The sequence below is a fragment of the Aptenodytes forsteri genome, unplaced genomic scaffold (genome assembly GCF_000699145.1).
Source record: "Aptenodytes forsteri isolate BGI_AS27 unplaced genomic scaffold, ASM69914v1 Scaffold492, whole genome shotgun sequence".
Taxonomy (NCBI): Eukaryota; Metazoa; Chordata; class Aves; order Sphenisciformes; family Spheniscidae; genus Aptenodytes; species Aptenodytes forsteri.
The window spans coordinates 852312-872097 of NW_008794172.1; the positions used below are offsets into that span (position 1 = coordinate 852312).

At 49.0% G+C, this 19786-nt stretch overlaps 1 protein-coding gene across 1 annotated transcript; it reads right to left on the reverse strand.

The window, feature by feature from the left end:
• Positions 1–319: 319 nt before the first annotated feature.
• PTRF (polymerase I and transcript release factor) lies at positions 320–18213 on the reverse strand. Its single transcript, XM_009282788.2, has 2 exons — positions 17585–18213; positions 320–1735 (listed from the first exon to the last, which is right to left on the reverse strand). Exons 1-2 carry the CDS (start codon positions 18002–18004, stop codon positions 1070–1072), a joined length of 1086 nt encoding a protein of 361 aa, XP_009281063.1. The 5' UTR covers positions 18005–18213; the 3' UTR covers positions 320–1069.
• Between the last annotated feature and the right edge of the window lie 1573 nt (positions 18214–19786).

A 19786-nucleotide genomic window follows, 5' to 3' on the forward strand; every position in this document is an offset into this window, starting at 1 on the left:
GATGCCACGCGGGGACCCACGGCAGTCCCAGCTGCAGGGTGGCTTTGTGGCGAAGCCGTCCTAGCCGCGGCTGTGTAATGCAACGCGGGGGCCCACGGCAGTCCCAGCTGCAGGGTGTGGCGAAGCCGTCCTAGGCGCCACCACATAATCCAGTCCTAGTCCTCGAGGGACGGAGAGGAGCAGACCCGCCTGCCTGCCACGCGGCTGGCTCAGCTTCGCCGGTGCTCTGCCCGTCAACAGGACTTGCTCAGCTCTTCCCTCCTGCACACTGGGTACATCACAGTTCCTCTGCGCCCAAGGGTAGGAAGAAGGTCGTGCCCCGGCTGTGTGATGCCACGCGGGGACCCACGGCAGTCCCAGCTGCAGGGTGGCTTTGTGGCGAAGCCGTCCTAGGCGCCACCACATAATCCAGTCCTCGGGAGGGCAGAGAGGAGCAGACCCGCCTGCCTGCCACGCGGCTGGCTCAGCTTCGCCGGTGCTCTGCCCGTCAACAGGACTTGCTCAGCTCTTCCCTCCTGCACACTGGGTACATCACAGTTCCTCTGCTCCCCCGAAGGGGCGGCCAGCTTGGGTGCTGGGGGTCTTCCTGCCTGCGGGGATGGCCACGCAGCCCGGCACAGGGAGCCAGGGTGGCATGAGCCGGCGGGCTGCTTGGCAGGAAGCTTTCTTGACACCAGGTCTTTGCTTATGGAGGACACTTGAGCTTTCCAGGTGTACAGCCATTATCTTGGTTTTAGCACTCTCCAGCTGAGCCGGGTCCCCGTCACTCAAAGCTCGTCTTCAGGTCTGGTGCTAGAAGGCTCTCACGCAGCCTGCGGCAGGAATGGTCTCCAAGGGTGATTCAACAGTGTAAGAAAAACAGTCCCGTGTTCCTAACATTTCCGTGTGCTAAAACTAAAATATAAAATACACCTTGTCCTAGCAGGCAGGGGATTGGCGTCGGCTCTGCAGGGTAGTAAAGATGCATTGTGTACACTTCCCCTGGGGCACCAGGGCAGAGAGAGATCTCGAAATGTGAATGATTATGTGTTCAGCCGTCGTCCACAACCCTTCCATGCTGCAGCCTGTCCTACTCGCTGTCACTCTTGTCCACCAGTACCGCGTCGGACTCCTCTGTGATCTCCAGCAGCGTGTGCATCTCGGGGCTCTCCCCACGGAGCAGATCCGAGTTTTCTCCCTCCTCTCCGCCAACCTCCACCAGCCCCGTGGCTTTCACTTCCACCTCGCCCTCTCTTATTTTCTTGACGTGGAAAGTGAAGGGTGGCACTTTGTAGACGGCTGTCTTGGACCTGGCATAGATGGTGTGGTCAGGGGTGAAAGACTTCCTCAGCTTGTCCCGAGAGGTCTTCATCTTCTCTCTCCTTTCGTTAGTCACAATCTTGGTGCCCAGTTTGTTCATCCTCTTCTCCAGGTTGTGGCGGGTCTTCTCCAAGTTGTGGCGGGTCTTCTCCAGGTTTTCCTTGGTTTTTAGCTTAGTCTTCTCCATCTTCTCCTTTGAGAATGCCTTCTTAAAGTCATCCACTCTTTTCATGCCGCTCCTTTTGATGCGCTCTGCCCGTGACTCTTCGATAATCTCTTCAATCTCCACCTCCTCATCCGAGGAGAGCTGGATGTGGTCCTCTTCTGCATGGTCCTCACCTACAGGCACCTCCTCGCCCTCACCTTCCTTCTCCAGCTTTTCACCCTCCTTCAGAGACTTGCTGATGCTCAGTTTAGACGGGAGCTTCACTTCATCCTGCAAGACACAGAGCGGAGCCAGTGAGACACACACGCCCAGCCTCCACAGCCTCGGGAGCCAGCCGCCCCCCACCCGGCAGTGCCGCAGAGCAGAAGCACAGCTATGACTCACGGCTAAACAGACCCAGGCGACATCAGGCCGGGGCTCATCCTCCCTTAGTGCACCTGATAAATTACTGTAAAGAGGATCTGCTCTACCCGCAGCAGCTTAGGGCTCTGCTGTATTTAAGCTCAGGTATACCAGCTCTGCTCGCTCTGGGCTGGTTCCAAACCCATCCGTGACTCCAGCAGTGCAGGAAGAGGCAGGCCAGCACTGAAACTGGAGACTTTTCCCTTCCTCCTGCGCCCATCACAGTCCTGTCCCCTCCAGTTTCATCTTCATACCAGGACCTGGCCATCGCACGACCCCGCTCCCGGCCCCAGGAAAGCCCCTGCCCACATCCTGCCGTGGAGAGGTGCAGGGAACCCACTTGAGTGATGTGGTGCCCCTTTGCTCCCCAGTCCCTGCCCAGACCCCTTCCCGTCCCCCTCGGCCCACGGCGTTTCAGCTTTCTTCCCGCAGGTGGTCTTCTCTTGGTAAGACCACTGGCCACCCCCAGCTCTCCGGCCTGGCCAGGGTCCGGCCCGCGGTGGCCACGGGCACAGCGCAGCACTGGGCTGCAGATGGCACCACAGTCCGGAGCCGTGAGTCCGGCCACGCCGCCCAGCGTACACACGCTGGCCTGGCCGACCCCGGTCTGCGCTCAGACTTTCCCAAGGCCTGCACAATCCAGATGTGGGGCTGGGACATCTCTTGGGATGCAGCAGGCCGCCCTGTTTTTCCCATTTCTCCGCTGGGGAATAAGTTAGGGAATTTGTCCAAGCCTGTATCTGAAGACAGCGGAGACAGCGGCCCCGACTCGCACAGCTAGGTCTGCAAGGTTACGCTGTCTCTCCTCGGGACGGGGTGAATTCATTCAGCTTCTCCACTCTCCCGGGTCAGCCAAGTTTCTGATCCCAGTGGCAGAGGACAAGCATGTACCCAGGAGAGGGACACAGGTCTGGAGCGGGATTGGTTTTCATCTGAGCAGCACATAGCGTGCGTCCCTGCTGCAATGAATCACCTCTCTGTTCCCAGGACAGGCTGGAAATAGCCCATCACTGTACGAAGCGTCACAGCTGCGGGGCTGCAGCCCACAGCTCAGAAATTTATTGCCTGAGTGGTTTTAATCTACGGAGCTGGGCGGGAGAGGCATGGAGCTGCCGAGACGAGTGCTGTCAGAAAGCCCGCAGCAGCCAAAGGGCAGTGTGTGGAACGGGCACGCAGAGAGCGGAGCTGCTGGGCTGAGGTTTGGAGAAAAGCCTGGGCGGCAGGACGGCCGGGTGCCATTCCCAGCCCCGGGGCAGACAGGAGCTGAACAGAGCAAGGATGGGGGATCCCAGTCCGACACTGGCAGGAGCAGGGCCCAGTGAAATCAAGGGGCAGACCCCGGGGTACCCCAGGCCCGAGCGCTTGAAGTGCATGGCAAACACTGGCAGCGACTCGCCTTCCCCCGGCTCAGGGATGCCGGGAGCGGAGCTGCCCCGTGTCCCGGGAGGGTGAATTTGCCGTGGCATCTCCCATGCAAGGCTGCACGCTCCGCGTGTCACGTTTGCGCAGCAGTAGCCACTGCACCAACGCAGCCGCGAGCTAACGAGCTATGCAGATGTCAAGAGCCAGGACACTCGTGATGGTCAAACCACCAAAACAGCCACTGAGGCCCAGCCCCAAAGAGCCACACCGACTCCAGCCCCGCCTCTGCGCAGGTTCCTCTGCACTGCCACGGCAGAGGACATCCCGATCCCTCGCACAGCGCCAGAAGGGATGGCATGTTCAGACGCCCATGCCCCGAGCGCTCTCCCAACACCGCACCGATGCACAGATGCACCGTTAGCTCCAGCTAACCAAGGTCACCGCCATGCTGCTGCTCCGGCTGACCAAGGTCACCGCCACGCTGCTGCTCCAGCCTGAGCCCCTGGACGGAGGCAGGACAGGACACTCCCTCTGCAGACACGGGGCTGCTCAGCTCGGGCAGCTACACTGTCCCCAGCTCTTCCTTCCCTTACACCACTTGAGAACTGACGTAAGCTTATTGAATACGTGACTCCAGCACAGCTTCACCTGGAAAAACTTTGTGAACAATGAAAAGTCAGCTCCGTGGAGCACTGGGCTCAGTGAAGGCAACACGGGCTGCATTATCCGTGGTCAAAACGCAAAGTCTGCCAGAGCAGGGGTTTCGTCTGGGTTTTATTCGGAGCAGAGAGCTGTGCTGGGAAAAGCTCTTCACCCTCCGGATCACAGCTCAGGTCCCAAATACTTTCTGGAGATTAAGCTGAAGTGGCCAACATATGTTTTCTTCATTTGATTAGCCACTTCAGGAGAAAACAATACACATGCTCTCCAGAGGGTCAGGTCGGTCCAGAACAAATCCACATCACTGGGAAGGCAGGGATCCTGTTCTTCACAACAACACCTGCTGGAGCAATCCCAGAGACTCCCGGGGACCCTGCCTTGTCGAGCCAAGAACATCAGGAACTCCATCCACTTCCTTCCCTTGAGTCAACACAATGAGCCAGAACAAAGGCATCCCCTTCTCGCCTGGCACGACTGTCACTGGAAACAGGCCATATCCTGCAAACTCAGATACTTATCAGCCCCTTGTTAGCTCCACAACATGTGTGTGCAGAAAGAAACACCACCTCAAAAACTCCATGTTTGCCACATAGATAACCGCCTTTCCTCGTGTCACACCAGCAAATCCATCTTCTGACTGAATTTTCTGATGTGGCGGAATGGGCTGCACCAGCAACACACCCATCCGACCTCGGCAGCATCCTGCAACTCTTTCCTCACAACTGTGAAGACGTGGGCGGCAGCAGCTCCAGGTACACGGGACAGTTGGAGCAACCCTGTTAGGGTGACGGTGCGGCTCTCTGTAATCCCTGCCACTTAATCCTGAGAACAGCAATTGCCTGGCTGTTTGATCCTAACTCCCACAGACTGCACTTATGTACAGACCCACACTTCTGCTGTCCCGTGCACCGTCCCCGCAGGCAGCCGCCCTAGCCCCAGCCCAGGGGCGCGCATGGACTTGAGATTCTGTTCACCTCTTTCAGGAGGCACCCGCATTGCTCAAACACAGAGGCGAAGCGGGAGCAAAGCTATTCCCGTAAGTAAGGATGCTTACAATCCCAACCTCCCCCCTCAAGACCGTTTCCTAGAGCTTTTCTCCAGCTGCACTTGGGAAACCTTTGCAATCTTCACCTGTCCCCTTTCCCGCAGGGCCAGGGTGACCGGGGGTGACATGTCCGCCACAGGGCCATCAGGCCAGCCGAGGGCCCCCAGACAGTGCATCTCTCTTTCCTGTGCCTGGTATAATTCCTGCATTTTTTTCCCCTGAGTCTTCTTCAATCTGATTGCTTATCCGAGCTGTAGATAACCAGCTGGAGGACAGCTGGTGGATTTTCAGTGCTGTGTGCCGTGGGTCACTTTCCTGACTCAAAGCCCACCTGCACCTAGGGGGCATTCCTGCTGGTTTAGCAGGCTCTGGCTTATGCACAGGACAGCTGGTGCGAGAACAAGCAACAGCTCTGGCACATCTTCATGGGGACAAGTATGTTGCTGCTGAGCATCCCTCGCGTGTAGCTCCCCACCCGCAGCCAGGCACTGCCCAAATGCCAGCAAGGGCCTCCTCCTCCCTGCTTGAGAGGTGTTTCTCCCGTGGGGAAGGGGAGCTGCCCAGTGTGGGCAGAACGTGCCTGCAGACACAGCCGCATCTGCCTGCAGTGGAGGACCATGGGACCTCTCCGGTACAATCAAGAACTATCCCGGGTCTATGGGCGGCTGCTACACAAATCCCTGCTCTGGGCAAGGCACTATGGTCTATGCACTTTATTTCACTCGTGACTCATTCAGATGAGCCACATTTTTAACACCAGGCATTCCAGCTACTCTATTTTTACTGGGAAAACGCTGACCCTTGGAAGTGGGCGAGTCCAAAATCCTGGGTCTTGGCATCCCTGCCTGTTGGGGTGTTCAAACCCAGGCTCCCAGTCAGCAAATGCAAACCAGTTCAGTTCTCTAGGACAGCTTGAATCCAGCTGGCACAAAGACAGTGGGTAAACAAGATTTCTCAGAAGATTTTTGTATCAGCAGAAGAAAAATCTTCCTGCTCTGTGCACAAAGCACAGCTACACCCAGCAGAAGGACAGGCGGCATCTGCGTCTGTGCTGGGACTGAGCTCGCTGCCATCTGATGTGCTTCACAGAAAGGTTCAGCTCCAATTCAAGTTCTACTTTTCTTTCACCCATTTACAGCGTGCCACCCCCCAGCCCATTTCACAATCTGACACGTACAGCTGTGCTGTCCCTTTGGCACAGACCTCCCTGGGGAAGTGGTTTACTTTGGGAAGCTCCCTCCCGCTGGCAGAGCCGATGGGACTGGCAGCCTGATGGCCTGCAGACCTTGTGGGCGCCCGGAGGGGCCCCAGCGCCCGTACCCAGCATCGGAGGCAGCTGGCTCCCAGCTGACGGGGTGCAGGGCTGCTCTGTATTCCTCCTACTTCAAACAATTCAGGGCTGTTAGATCTACCGGGCAGACGAAGCCTCTGCCTTGGTCCACTAAATGGGCTTTTTATCTGACGTTGTTTTCAAGCCTGAGTTCCCTTGCAGTGAGTCACCCAGGCAGCCCCGTATGGTCATGTACACACTGCCTGGTTGCTACAACACATGTAAACACTTCCCCTGTCATATAAAAGGCCAACGAGACACAAAGCTGAGCTGCATTCCCAGCCCAGCAGAGCTCTTCAAGCACTGCAGAATCACAAGCAAATCTGGGGAACATTCCCAAAATGCGAGAAGGGCTCCTGGATTGCTCTTGAAGAGGCTCTTATTGTCAGTGTGTGAAAAACAGAGTCCCAGAACTCCCAGCCACTCCGATCTCCGGTTTGAAGGTTTAATGGAGGATTTTTCACAGGCGCATGCTAATCACATCTGTAATTGATTTCATTCAGTTATTTTTACACAATTGCAACAGCACAAACAGTTGAGTTTGGTTGACATGCAGCCGTAACGTGCAGAACATGACCAGCTCACGTCCCCAGGCTCTGCTATGACCAAAAAGGGCTGATCCTGGCTGCTGCTGGGTGAGCCAGAGCTTGCTGCCCCTCCTGCACCACACCAGCCCTTCCTCTGCCCAGCCAGGGCAGATCAGACAAGCTCTGGCCTGGGGGGAGGCTGAGGGAGGATTAAAAGCATCTGGGCACAAGACAGCCTTCCAGGTCACATCGAGCCCTGCCAGAGAAGAAAAAGTTCTGCGCTCCCATTGCCACGATAACTGTTTTGCTCTGCCAGTCCTTAGAGGATGCTTCTCTGTGCTGACCTTCCATCGGTGTCACGGGAAGGAGGATTCAGTTATTCTTGAGTAACAGCAACACACCTGATAAGCACCCACAGCCTAGCAGAGCTCAGGGATGTAAAGATGCCCTGCGCGGAAAAGAGGAGGGCTGTGCTTTCTTCTCCTGTGCCTTGTTGGAACAGACATTTTCTGTGGAGGTGATAACTTCTATCAGACTCTCTTGCTATATCACAAAAAACTGCCTTTTTTTAAAATCTTGTCACTCTCCTTGAAAAGGAGAAGTTTTCCCTGGCAGCTTCCCCCAGAGACCCCAATTCCCAGGGTGAGTTCACCTTCGCCCGGCTCCCGGGGCAGTCCTGTCCACCGACCGACGTGGCCGTCCCCACTGGACAGCGCTGCACACACCACTGGCTGATCACCCAAAGTGCAGGCAGCTGGAGCTTCGGGTATTTTCTCCAGCAGCCAGACAATAAGAGGAAAGCTAACAGGGCACTGTGCTGTTACCAGCCGCCCTTGTGGCATGAGATAAGTGTTAGATAAACAGCAGTTAAAGTCACCACCGGCTCCAGTCTGTGTGCAGGAGCCTGGCGCCCAGTGAACAGCACCGGGGGGCTGCCACTGAACAGAAATGGATGCTGCAGTGCCTACCTGAGACAACTGTAGTTTTACGTCACACAGTTTGTGCTCTCTGCCTGTCTTTTATCTATTTAAAACAGCAACTTCAAGCCATTTCACAAACACTTATAAACTAAGCCTTACAAGAAGCCCGAGGAGGTAAGTATTATCAGGCCTGTATTTCAGAGGGAGAAACTGAGGCTCAGAAAACAGGTAGGATTTGCCCAGACACAGCAGACACCAGCAGAGCCAACTGCTCCTGGCTGCCAGCCCTTCATGCAAGCCATACAGCAATTCCTCCCTCCCAGATCGCAGAGGTAGCGCGCGACAAGTCCCATAATGCCCGAGAGAAAATCACATCCGTTATAACTAGGGCAGCAGCATGCAGCAAGCAGCAAGCAGATTAGTCAACAAGCGGAGGCATTTCTGCCAACTGAAAGATCAGCCCTGCAGGTCTGAAGGCTTGCAGCAGCCACAAGCAGGCGGAGAGGCAAAGGCTCTGGAATCAGCAGCTTTCAGAGTTTCAGAAGAGGTTCAAAGAGATCTTCAGGGGGTACTCCTGCTGAGGCCCTAAACTGCTGCCTCCTCGCATGTCTTCTGCTGATTTGGGCCATGGCACTTTCCGCAGCGCAGGCAGAGGGAACCGTTCCTGGAGACGGCTCAGAGGGCAGTCCCTGGCGAAGGCTCAAAGCGCACACTCTGGATCTTCTCGGGCTAAGACGAGGAAAACTGCATTTCAATGGCCGGCGGAAAGGAAGCACAATGGAAAAACTTACCTGTCCCTCCTGGGAATCTGATCAGGAACATCACCAACAAAGTAATCTGGACTAGCGTGAGAACAGGCAGAGAGAAAAGGCACAGGGGCGTGATTTAGTAAAGGGAGAAGCCAGGTAGCAAAATTTGACAGAAAAGAAAGTCAGCAAAGATTTATTAGAAGGAAGAGTGTCCTTCTCTAATTTACGGCCATAGGGCCAGATTCTGCTCTCTTCACACTGCTGTTCACAGAGTGATTTGATGTCAGCTATTCTGGAGATACCTCCGATTTCTGTGGTGTAGCTGAAAGCAGAGTTTATTTGTATGTGTAAGACTATGAAAAGATGGTGATTTTAAAAACCTGTGTTTGTTAATTCAAATACACGAGCTGGAGAGATCGAAACAGCCGGGTGTGATTCCAGAACTCCGTCCACTGTTTTTGGCAGCGTACTGACCACACCCGAAACCAACGCTGGACAATACCCAGCAGCTTACAGACTTCTATACCCAGTGACACAGCAACATGCTCACCACAAAATCAAAACCTCTCTCTTCTACTAAACACACCCTGAGGACGGGGGGGGGCTACTCAGCACCCCTAGCAGCAGCTGGCGTATAAAATTAACCCCTCCATATGCAATAGGCACAGCCTTGACTCTTACATTCCAGAGGTTGGACAGATTTTATCTCCAGTAGTGTCAAGAGGTCCGTAAAAAGAGGAGCCTCAACTCCCTGAAGAGAGAGCTACTGAACCCTGCAGTAAGAAGTCACCAGAAGAATACTGCTGAGACAAAGGAAAAGATGTAAAATATGAGGGAAAAAGCAAAATAGGTTGGGATTAGGTAAATGTTAAAGGGATAAACAAGTTCATTCTCAAGTAGTATCTCCCTGACTAGCAGAAGTCCTTCTACCCTCTGTAATTTTGTGTATTGTGCAATCTTCTTGGCACTTTTTTCTATCAGGCGCGTCTAGTTACTCTATGTCCTGGAAACTATGTCCTAAAAGGCTGTATCTTCTTCCTTAGCTGGTGAAAATGAGCAGCATGGTACAGGCACTGGAGCTAGTTCAAACCTGATGGTGAAAGGCAAGGGAGGAACAGCACGGGGAGAGAAGGAGGCTGTGTTTGGAAAAGTGCTTTTGCCTAACAGTGAGTCAGAAGAAAGGCAGGGCTGTAGGAAACAGAGAAGTAAATAGATTGCAGAGTGAAAAGGCACTTTTTTTCCCCCTCTGACAGCAGAAAAAAGTTTTGATCCTATTATCAGTCTGTTTGTACAACTGGCTTTACTCTCAGAACTGCTCCTCCCGGATAAACCTGTCTCAGCTGATTAGTTACTCCAGAGCTATTTCTGAAGAGCGAACCAGTGAAGATGGAGTTTGCATTGCAGACGATTTGCAGATAGAGCCGTGCTGATACTGACATTCGCATCCTCACATAAAGCTATAGACTAAACATCCTGAGACTTTTTATTCTAAATATTTGATTTTTCCTCACTAACACTGAGCATCTTTGTTTCTGGTCTTTGTCTCATCTTGCAGCTGGACAGTGGACCCACAATTCCTCAGGTACTTTGTAAGTTGTAGAAGATCTTGCAGAATCAAGAGGACAACGTTACCCCAAACAGGATAAAAGAGGGCTAAGCATGTTGCCAAAAAGCTTACGAGTCATTGCCATGCTTTACGTGGGTCACAGACACATCACTACATCAGAGTGGAGACCGTGTAGTTCTCTACTCATTACTTAGATAGGGACAGCACGTCACACTTCTGGGTAGCGTAGCAAGAAGCAGCTTCAGTGAAGATGCAGGAACAGCCCTCAGTTTCACCAAGTCTGTGCCTAGGTCAAGCAGTACGTTCCTTGGAAGAATGGCTCTGTTAGCCTGAGCGTGGTTGCTCACTCCTCCTGCCCGCCAGCCCGGCAGAAACTGCGTGCCTTGTCTGGAGCTGGGATGGGGTGACTGCACGCGGTGAGTCACCCACAGCACGCTCAGCGCCTGCCTTGTGAGCAATGCTGAAGGACGCAGAGGGACGCGTGCCAACTACAGAGCATTCGCATTTACATAAAAGCATGCGAGCAATCAAAATGGGAGAAATGGAGATAATACGCAGGAGTACCACTTCTCCCACGATGCTCGCACCCTTCCAGTGTTCTGCAGCATCTACAACACTAAGCAGCTTTTACCATCTACCAGTCAAATTCCCACCCAGGGAACGCTGGAGCGTACTGGGACTGTGTCTTTCCAGAAAGGCATGGTCTGAACACTGACTGGCTTCTTGCATTCTTTGGTTTCTAATCCCAGACCTGCAAACTAGGTTACATGTGGCCTTGGACAGTTTTTCCCGCTGTGTGTCCATGATGGGTTAATTTATGCTTGCTGAGGGCTCATATCTAGCTTACGAATGGGAAAATGAGCCACGATCTCACTGGAAGAACACTCCAGCCACCTAGCCCAGTGAGCACAGCCAGCAAATTCTGCACTTCGTTATACTCCCGTGTGCAGTGGTCCCACTGGCATTACACAGACATCATGACAGATGCTTAGATCCACTGCTGATAGGCGCAAGAGAGGCCTGAGAGAGGAATATGTGATCAGAAGGAATATTACCTTTGATTTTATTTTCACGAGCCACTGATCACCCAGTCTAACCCTATCCCAACTGGCCGAGCAGCCTCTGGCCCTTTGCTCTGAGACAATTTATTGCTGCACAGCTCTGCATGTAACTATAATGCCGAAAGGTTTTCAGCAAACCACACAGTCCTGGCACTAACTGCTTATAAATAATACCGGAGCAATGAAATACTAATGAAGTTGATTCCAAGCTGCAACAGAGAAATCCATGCTCCAGAGCTGTCTTTTGGTAGAAGGACTGATAATTTCGCTAAGAAAAATCCTGAAATTGAGAGCTATTAACATCCTGAAATTTTTTAAAGGCTCAGTCTCCTGTGAATTATGATCTTGAGACTCTTATAATTCAGTAATGTGCAGAGAAGATGAAGGATTCTTTGCACATCAGGATGTTAACATGGTGCCCCTTACAATGGATGGAGAATTCAGCACTGCAGCCTGAAGGAACGAGTCGAACAGTATTTCTCTCCTTCCCCTGGGATGGCATTTTTTCACCTCTAATTTTGCTACTTCTGTGGCCAAAAGCAGCAGAACAGAAGGAAAGATACAATAGCTTTCAGGGCTGAGACCCCTCTATTCCAGCAACAAAGGCAAAGGATCAGAGGCAAACAATATTAACTCTTAATTAATGAGTATCAGTTTGTATGATTCAGATTTTTTGTGGTTTTTAATAACGGCTTCATGATTGGTATTTCTTTTAAGAACAGAATCAAATAAAGCAAAGGCAAATCCAGCACAGGAATATCCTGTCCCCATCAGCCACACCAGAAGTGTCACTGGAGGAGGCATTTCTTGGGATTTGGCAGGTTGCTGATGCATAAACCCACCAGCGAGAGGCTCTCAGTAATTGTCTGCTGAACCGGGGTTAAGAAATGTTGTGGCTACAAAGGGAGCTGCTTTTCAGCGGATTCACAGCAAAATGAAACCAGCCTTTTATTTTTAAGTATTATCAGAAAATAAATACAAAAACCACTGGCTGCTGCAATGCAAATCTCTGCAGTAAACCACTGGGAAAAACTGATGCTACATACAGTGCTGCTCCAGTTCCAGAGAGGGACTCAAGTTCAAGCACAGAGCGCTCCCAAGAACACGGAGCCAACTGGTCTTGCAGGAAAAGCATAACGCGGGTGCCTAGTGTCCATGCCTATCCCCAGTACTATAATTCAAATTTTATTTGAAATTTCTATTTATTCTTTAACGCTTGCAGTTGGGCAAGCTCCACTGAATCCAAGGCATGGAACCCACACAGGCTGTTCTTTGGGACTGCAGATCACGCTGGCTCTCATGAACCCTCTGCTGTCGTTAGACTCATAAGGTTTTTGTTTCAGAATGATTAATTTGAGACAAAACCATAGCTCGGGGCAGCTGACATGCTGTTTAGGAGGTGGAAAAAGGCTGCAGCCCAGGGGCGGTGGGTGCGGCGGCTGCGGTATGTGCGTTTGTACGCCCTGTGCTCCCTGCCCCGTGCTTCTCATCAGACCCCCGAGCTCATGTTCTTTTCCACGCTCTCCTTTGAGGAGCACAGACCTAAAAATGAGGTAGTTCAGGTCTGGACTCTGAATCTGTTGCGTTAACATGTGGGTTTGAAATTCATCCCTCCTTCCCCACGATCGACGATCTTGTTGCTCTCATCCGTATAAGGCCCACTCAAGGCACAAAAGCCAAGCTGTGCTATTTATATTTCCTCGTCCAGCCCTACCTACCCTACACGTTGTATGGCTGAGGTTCGTGTTCTATCCCGCTCTCGTAACTGCCTGGCCCTTCCCACAGAAGCTCCACGTCTCACGAGGCCACTGGAGTCACCTGAAGAGCAGAGGAGCCCCACGGGAGCCCCTGAATCCGACAGCGTGGGGAGCAGCCCATCCGCACACCTTTGACAAAGGCTGCTCTCTTTCAAACAAACAATGCCGCACATCACGAGCCAGACTTCCCTCAAGCTCGGCGCCCACATGAGCCTCAAAATAAAGGACCAGCACATTTTAGAAATTCAACATTCAATATGTGTGCTGCGTGCTGCAAGCATTCGGATGTCTGGCTGTAAGAAAATCAGGCCTTTGACATTTGCAAGAGTAAGTTTAATTGTTGAAAAATGGAGGAAAAATGCTGTGCTTACGTAGGCGCTGACACGTGCCATTCTTCAGACGAATGTGGCACACTGTCTGGTTTTAGAACAGTATCTTTTTGCATGGCACATCCATTATTTAATCATGAACTGTAGTAACCAGCCCCGGGTTCTTGTATCCTAAAACCAGGAGATTTGGGATGAAGTCACTTTAGTTTTTTTTTATTAGCAACCACTCTAACCAAATTTGTTGGTGTCCTAATTTCTCTGAAAGACAGGAGCCCAGGACAGACGGCACAAAGGAAGCACTGAGGAACCCTGTTCCCGTGGGCTGCTAATAAGTGCACATAGTCATTTGACATCAGACTTTTTAGGAAGGCAAGTCCTGTTTACGGTAAGAGTACTGAACTTCTGTTTACACAGCAGCTTGTCAAAAGTCTGTCACCTTTGCTTTTGGTAGGCTCGTTTTCAAAACAAAAAGATGTGGTAATTTGGAGGGGGGGTTGTTTTTTTCAAATTTAATCTCAAGAATCGATCTAATTCCCTAAGTTAAGTCGCTACAAAAACTCTTACCTCAGTAGAAATTGGACCAGCTCCTGGCAAAATCAGGTAAAAGTGTATTTGAGAGAGTGAGCAAGTCAGAAATCACGTGCACGTATATACGTGACTGCGAGTAATGGCTCGTAAACATTCTGCTTAATGCCTTGCCCTTAGCCAGCCCCAGTGGAAGTGATTTTCAGTCCTGTACTTTCTCCCCCAAAGCTTGAAACTACGCAGGCAGATGTGCTTTAGGCTCATCTTGACAGGTCAAGCTTTCCCTGAATAAAGTTTGATTTTCATTTCCTCCTAATCTAACAGCTAGCAAAATACAACTCTCAAAGGTAGTTTGACCTCTTCTCCCAAGGTGCCAAAAGGTCTTATTTGTGCTCCTGAAATAGTCCCTCCATAAATGCTGGAGACTCAGTATTCAACGCTGAGAGAATAATCAAACATCTATAACCGGTAAAGAGCTGATTCATTTTTACCTCCTTTTATTTCTTCATACCACAGAATCATGCAATATTAAATCCCTATAGAGCATGAATACTGTTTTACTCGGCTATCTTGCTTGAAAATAGCCACCACTGGTTGTATGTAATATTTTATGTCTCTTAAGATGAGTTTATCTCTTGTTCTCCAAAAGACAAGACTAATAAATCTTTGCATTTTTAGCCATAGTAACTGAAAATGCAATTGCACAGCAAAGTTAATCACAGCTTTCCAAAGGCAGCTTTTTCTGAGTTAGAAAGTAGTGATAATGTTGCTCACCATCACAGAATTAATTACATTAGCAAGAAAGTATCTAACATAAACTTTGATAGGTGGTGGGTCTTGTGAAGTGAAACACTGAATTAGAAAAGAGTTATTTTGTTATTTATTTATTTATTTATTTATTTATTTAATGATAGACACAGTTAGGAAAACACAGTGAATTTTCCTCATTTAAACTCCCAGGGTGGAGCCCACCATAAAGTTTTGGTTTTATAGACTCTTGATACATTTTTTTAAAATGTCATGATTATTAATACTGAAACACAGAAGAACATTAGTAAACGGGTAATCCAGTGGGAATCAACAAGGCTTCTTGCAACAAATAGCATTGTTCAATATTGGTAAAGCAGCTGATAAATGCTTTTACAATGTACACACAAAGATATCACTTCTTTCTGTATAGAGTTTTATTCTTTACATGCGTTAGCATTATCTGCTTTGCATAATCCCAGACGAAGTACCACTCTTGTCCCTGATGTGCCTAGAATTACTGACTGTGATAAAATATTCATATGAATAAATCGGGACACAAAATTGTAACCTGATGTTTTTGCAAATCTGCCGTGCAATTCCCACAGTCAGCCTGTGTTAGGAATTTCTGAAGAATGACATCTCTGTAATTAAGACAGACACGAACTCTAAAAATCCTGTCCCTCCCAAGAAAAAACAAAGCAGAATAAAAAACCCCAAAGCCAAAAGCAAAACTTCCGAGATCCCCCAAAATGTTTAACTTCTTCAGAATAAAAGGTCTCCACAAATAAGAGAGACTCCTATATAGGACACGTTATTTTTCCTTACACCAAGCCATGCAATTCAGGTTTCTGTACATTGAAAATTACATGATGACGTTTTTATGGAGTGCAATCTACAGAATAATGCAACTATTAAGCATCCCTATTTTCTATATGAGAAATAATAATTAATAGCTCTGAGACAGACTGTAGATTGACATAATTTAGAAACATTCTCTGTTGACCAAAAATCTATGTTTCCATGGTATGCACGAAAGAGTGGTTACACTCTTGCAGAGGACTGCAAAAATATACCCCATTCTTCCAGGGGATTCCCTGTGGTCCATCTCTGGCAATCCAATTCTCATTGTATGGGTCTGCCCTTGCCACAGTAATGCAGCACAAGAGTACTATCGATAAAAGCATGTGTTACTCAGGCACATTAATATCATTATTGCCTATTTCTTTCTGGTAGTCAAACATCAAAAGCCCATCATGGATTTTGTTTTTCAGTTTAAGCACCAAATTAAGAGATAATCAAGAGTTCCTCCTCCAAGAGAGACCTTCATTCGCCTTAGCAGTGCCCTGCACTGCACGCTTGCTGCCACACCTTCGGTCCCCCCAGAAGTGGATCCTTACCCTTTCTGGCAAGGTCTACTCAGGCGTCCTGCAGAAGCGCGAGGATTTCCATGAGGGCGCAAAAGGCTCCATTTCACATGAAGCAAACCTGGAGAATTTCTCACTTGTGCTCTGTGGCCTCACAGTCAAATCACACTGAGTTCCATGCCTGGAAATTGTTCTGAATTACAAATCATTCTTTTTTTTTCCCTAATATCTTCATGATTCACAAAATCCCTGCCATAGTCCCTTGTCGACTGATTCACTCAGAGGCTGTTCTGTCCTCATTACATCAGAAAGAACGTTGCCCCTGATTTCCTTTAGAAGCAGGATTGCTTTTTCATATTGAAAGAGAAACTCTACTCAATATTCATAAGCAACAGCAAACCAAAATGAACAGCTCGCAAAATGACCATCTGCCAATGTTTAGGATGCTTCCAAAGGACCTAGAAGCTTGCCAACTTCCTACCTATTTCCGTAACCCACAAGGAATGTTATGTTTAAACAGTTCCCTTCACTCTTCTCATTTTGCAATGTTTGTTGCTTTCACAGCACCTTGAGAGTTCTATTTTATTTTTCCATGGATAGATCCATCCTCCCCCAAAAGCCTGATACAAAGGGCTTGTAATAAATATATATATATATATATATAAAAAAAACTGGTTAGGTTGCCCATATGATCTGAACAGGCTTGAGTATTTCAGCCTTTCAGGCGTGACAAAACTACAAATGCTTAAGCTCTGAATCAGTTACACAGGCCCCCGTACTTGTTAGATTCCTGAGCCTATTATGATCAGCTCTCCCTTCAAACCCTGTAGTAAGAAGCGTTTTCCCTTTTTTTCTGGTTTTCTTCTCTCTCTTTCTGTGAGCAGCACTAGATGCTTCTCTATTTGTCCCTGACGCTGGCTATTATTAACCCAGAAGCTTCTAACTGAATCATTAACTATTTCACCCACTTTTCTTCCGTGGCCCAATATAAGAGTTTGCTCTTACAAGGAAGACTAACTCCAGACAGGAAAACTGACAGAAACTTATTCCTCTCTTTCTTCTTGTTTAATATTAAAGGAAAAAATCCAACGCTTAGCGCAGGGGTTGAACATCAAGCAAACCAAAGCTGTTATCGAAACCAGACAACTAGAAGATTCAAGACTTGCAGGTTGCAGAAAAAAGAACGTGGAAATCTGTACAAGCACAACAGCAAAGGCAGACCCGAGTACTAATGAGCTCAAGGAGCTCTTCTGTATTTTCTCTAATGTCTCTATCTGTCCTAGTCAGTGAGATTAACCCCGATGCTGGGGTTACTGACTCTTGTTGTTATCAGATGCATGTCACAAATCTGAAATATTATTGCTCTCCATGTAGCAATACACATGTTGCCTCTCAGCAGAAAAGACGTTGGCAGACGGATTTACAATACCCTCTTCCAGAACCCAGTGCATTCTTGTTCTTTTTTTAGCTAAGCGGTAAAATCAGGTTATTTCGATACTTCTGGTCCATTGCAATGAGTACTTAGGGCCATTCTCATTATCTTCGTTAAAATTCCTGTTAAATGTAGCAACTCTACCAAAGCTTGTCTTAAAACACATAGACAATGTTAAATCATGAATGAGAGAGCTACTTCGGACCCGCCTCAATTTGGACCGCCAGACAGTCAGGGGAGTTTGGGAGAGTAGTGGACTGACCGTGCAGTGTGACAGAACCCTCAGCAAAGAAAACACCCACTAAGAGGACACAAAGAAGTTGTGAAATAGCTCCTTACCTGGTAGATCATGACTTTGAAGTTTCTGCGTTTCAGGAGCTCCGCTTCGTTGGCCTCTAGCTTCTTTATCTGGCCAGCTTGCTTTTCCAGGTTCTGCCGAACGGTTTTCACGTTGACGCTCACCTTGCGCACTTTTTCCAGCATCTTGTTGACGGTGTTGCTGGTGGTGGTGTGTGCCTTTGTCAGCTTGGTTAATTCTCCTTGGATGCTGGTCACTGCGCTATCCATCTCTTGCTGTCTCTCCTCCAGCTGTGTTTGGGTCAGCTGGATCTGATCCACTGCTCCAATGATCTTGTCCAGAAGGGTCAGCACCATCACACCATTGATCTGGTCTGATTTGATGGGTTCTTCAGGCACTTGCTCCTCAGAGGCCTCAGAAGCAGCTGGTGGTTCGATAATTTGCAAAGTAGTATCCTCCATGATCGCTTGGGAGTCCTGGCTGGCAGAGCCCGGAGAAGCTGTCACTACAGGGAGAGAGAGGAGGGAAAACTAAACCCGAGCCTCAGCTAAACTCTGCGCTGGGAGACACGCCAGAAATGGAGAGCACAGTGTGTGGATGTCTGTGCTGAAATTCAAATGGCACAGCTCTGCAAAGCCGTCCAGTGAAACTGCCCTGCAAAATTTTCCAGGCTTGCAGGTCATTGGCTGACTCCACCTCAGCTATATAAAAGGAGCCCGCTGCCAAATGCCTGATGACCCACCCTTTCTGAAATGATTAAAATAGTTGGAGGGGAGGCGATGGCTTTGCATGCAAACACAGGCACAGCTCAGCGAGGAATGCAAAGCTCTGAAACAACAACCGCCTCTTCTTTACTGTAAGTCTAAAGGCACTATAAGTAATGAGAGGAAAAAACAAAAACCTTGAGTAAACGGCTCGGGAAGCTGCTGGAAAGAAAGCAACCCCATCTGGGTACAGCTGTATACATTAAAGGAAGGCTGGTTTAAACAACTGCACACGTTAAAGTTCAGCTGGAAAATTCAGATCTTTTGCCAATAGTTAGCTTTTTTCCAGGACTACGAGAGCCTGATTTTCAATACTTTAACGAAAGGCTACAGTTTGGATTAAGTAGTTATGGCACATAACTTCTGGATCATAAAAATGCACACTCCCACATGTGTGAATGTACACAACAGGTGTACACAAGATATATACAGTGTGCACCATGTCTCTATGCAGATTTAACACTGAAAGAAATATAATTTAGTTACAATTATATAATTATAATTATAATATAATTCAGTCCTGAAGTGGACCAGCTGGCCACTCACACCTGAAAGTAGCTATCTCAGCTCCGCAGTCCTCTATCCATCAACAAATCTAGTCACTAAGCTTTTAAATGCGGGACATGCTTCAGCACATGCCATGCAAAAATGTACTTGTAAGCAATGCCCAAATACATCGTGTTACATAAGGCTTTATTGGTAAAAAAAATACTAATTGTTTCAGAACTTAACAGAGTACATACTGCTTTGGAAAACACGGGGAAGAAATAATCCTCCTTATATAATTCATCCTCAAGTGAAGCAGCTGGCCACTCACACCTGAAAGTAGCTATCTCAGCTCCGCAGTCCTCTATCCATCAACAAATCTAATCACTAGGCTTTTAAATGCGGGACATGCTTCAGCACATGCCATGCAAAAATGTACTTGTAAGCAATGCCCAAATACATCGTGTTACATAAGGCTTTATTGGTAAAAAAAATACTAATTGTTTCAGAACTTAACAGAGTACATACTGCTTTGGAAAACACGGGGAAGAAATAATCCTCATTTTGCTAACTTTCAACCTCAGTATTGACACAAAGCAATTAATAGAGTCTTATATAGTGCTGGCAGAAGTTTGTGCCTCGCGGAGCCATCATCAGCTTACCGCCTTAGAAGACACTCGGGAGGTGCTACCAAAGACTGTCTACAACAACCCAGCAGGACCAAGCACAGGAATGTGAAGAAGGAAAATTCAGATCTTGAGAGTGGCCCTGGGTGAGACCCTCCTCACTATCACTGGTGTTGGCTCAGGCAAAGGAAATCAAGCTCCCGTGGACAGAACTGCTGTGAAGCCTCTGCTGGCTTGGGCAGCAGAAAGCCCTTCCAGGCTCCGCTGAAGGGCTGTGGGCAGACTGGGAAGGCTGCAGTTTCCCTCTTGTCCTGTAGCCTTGACAACAAGCAAGTCATACTCAGCACATCCTGCCTCCCGCCGGGGT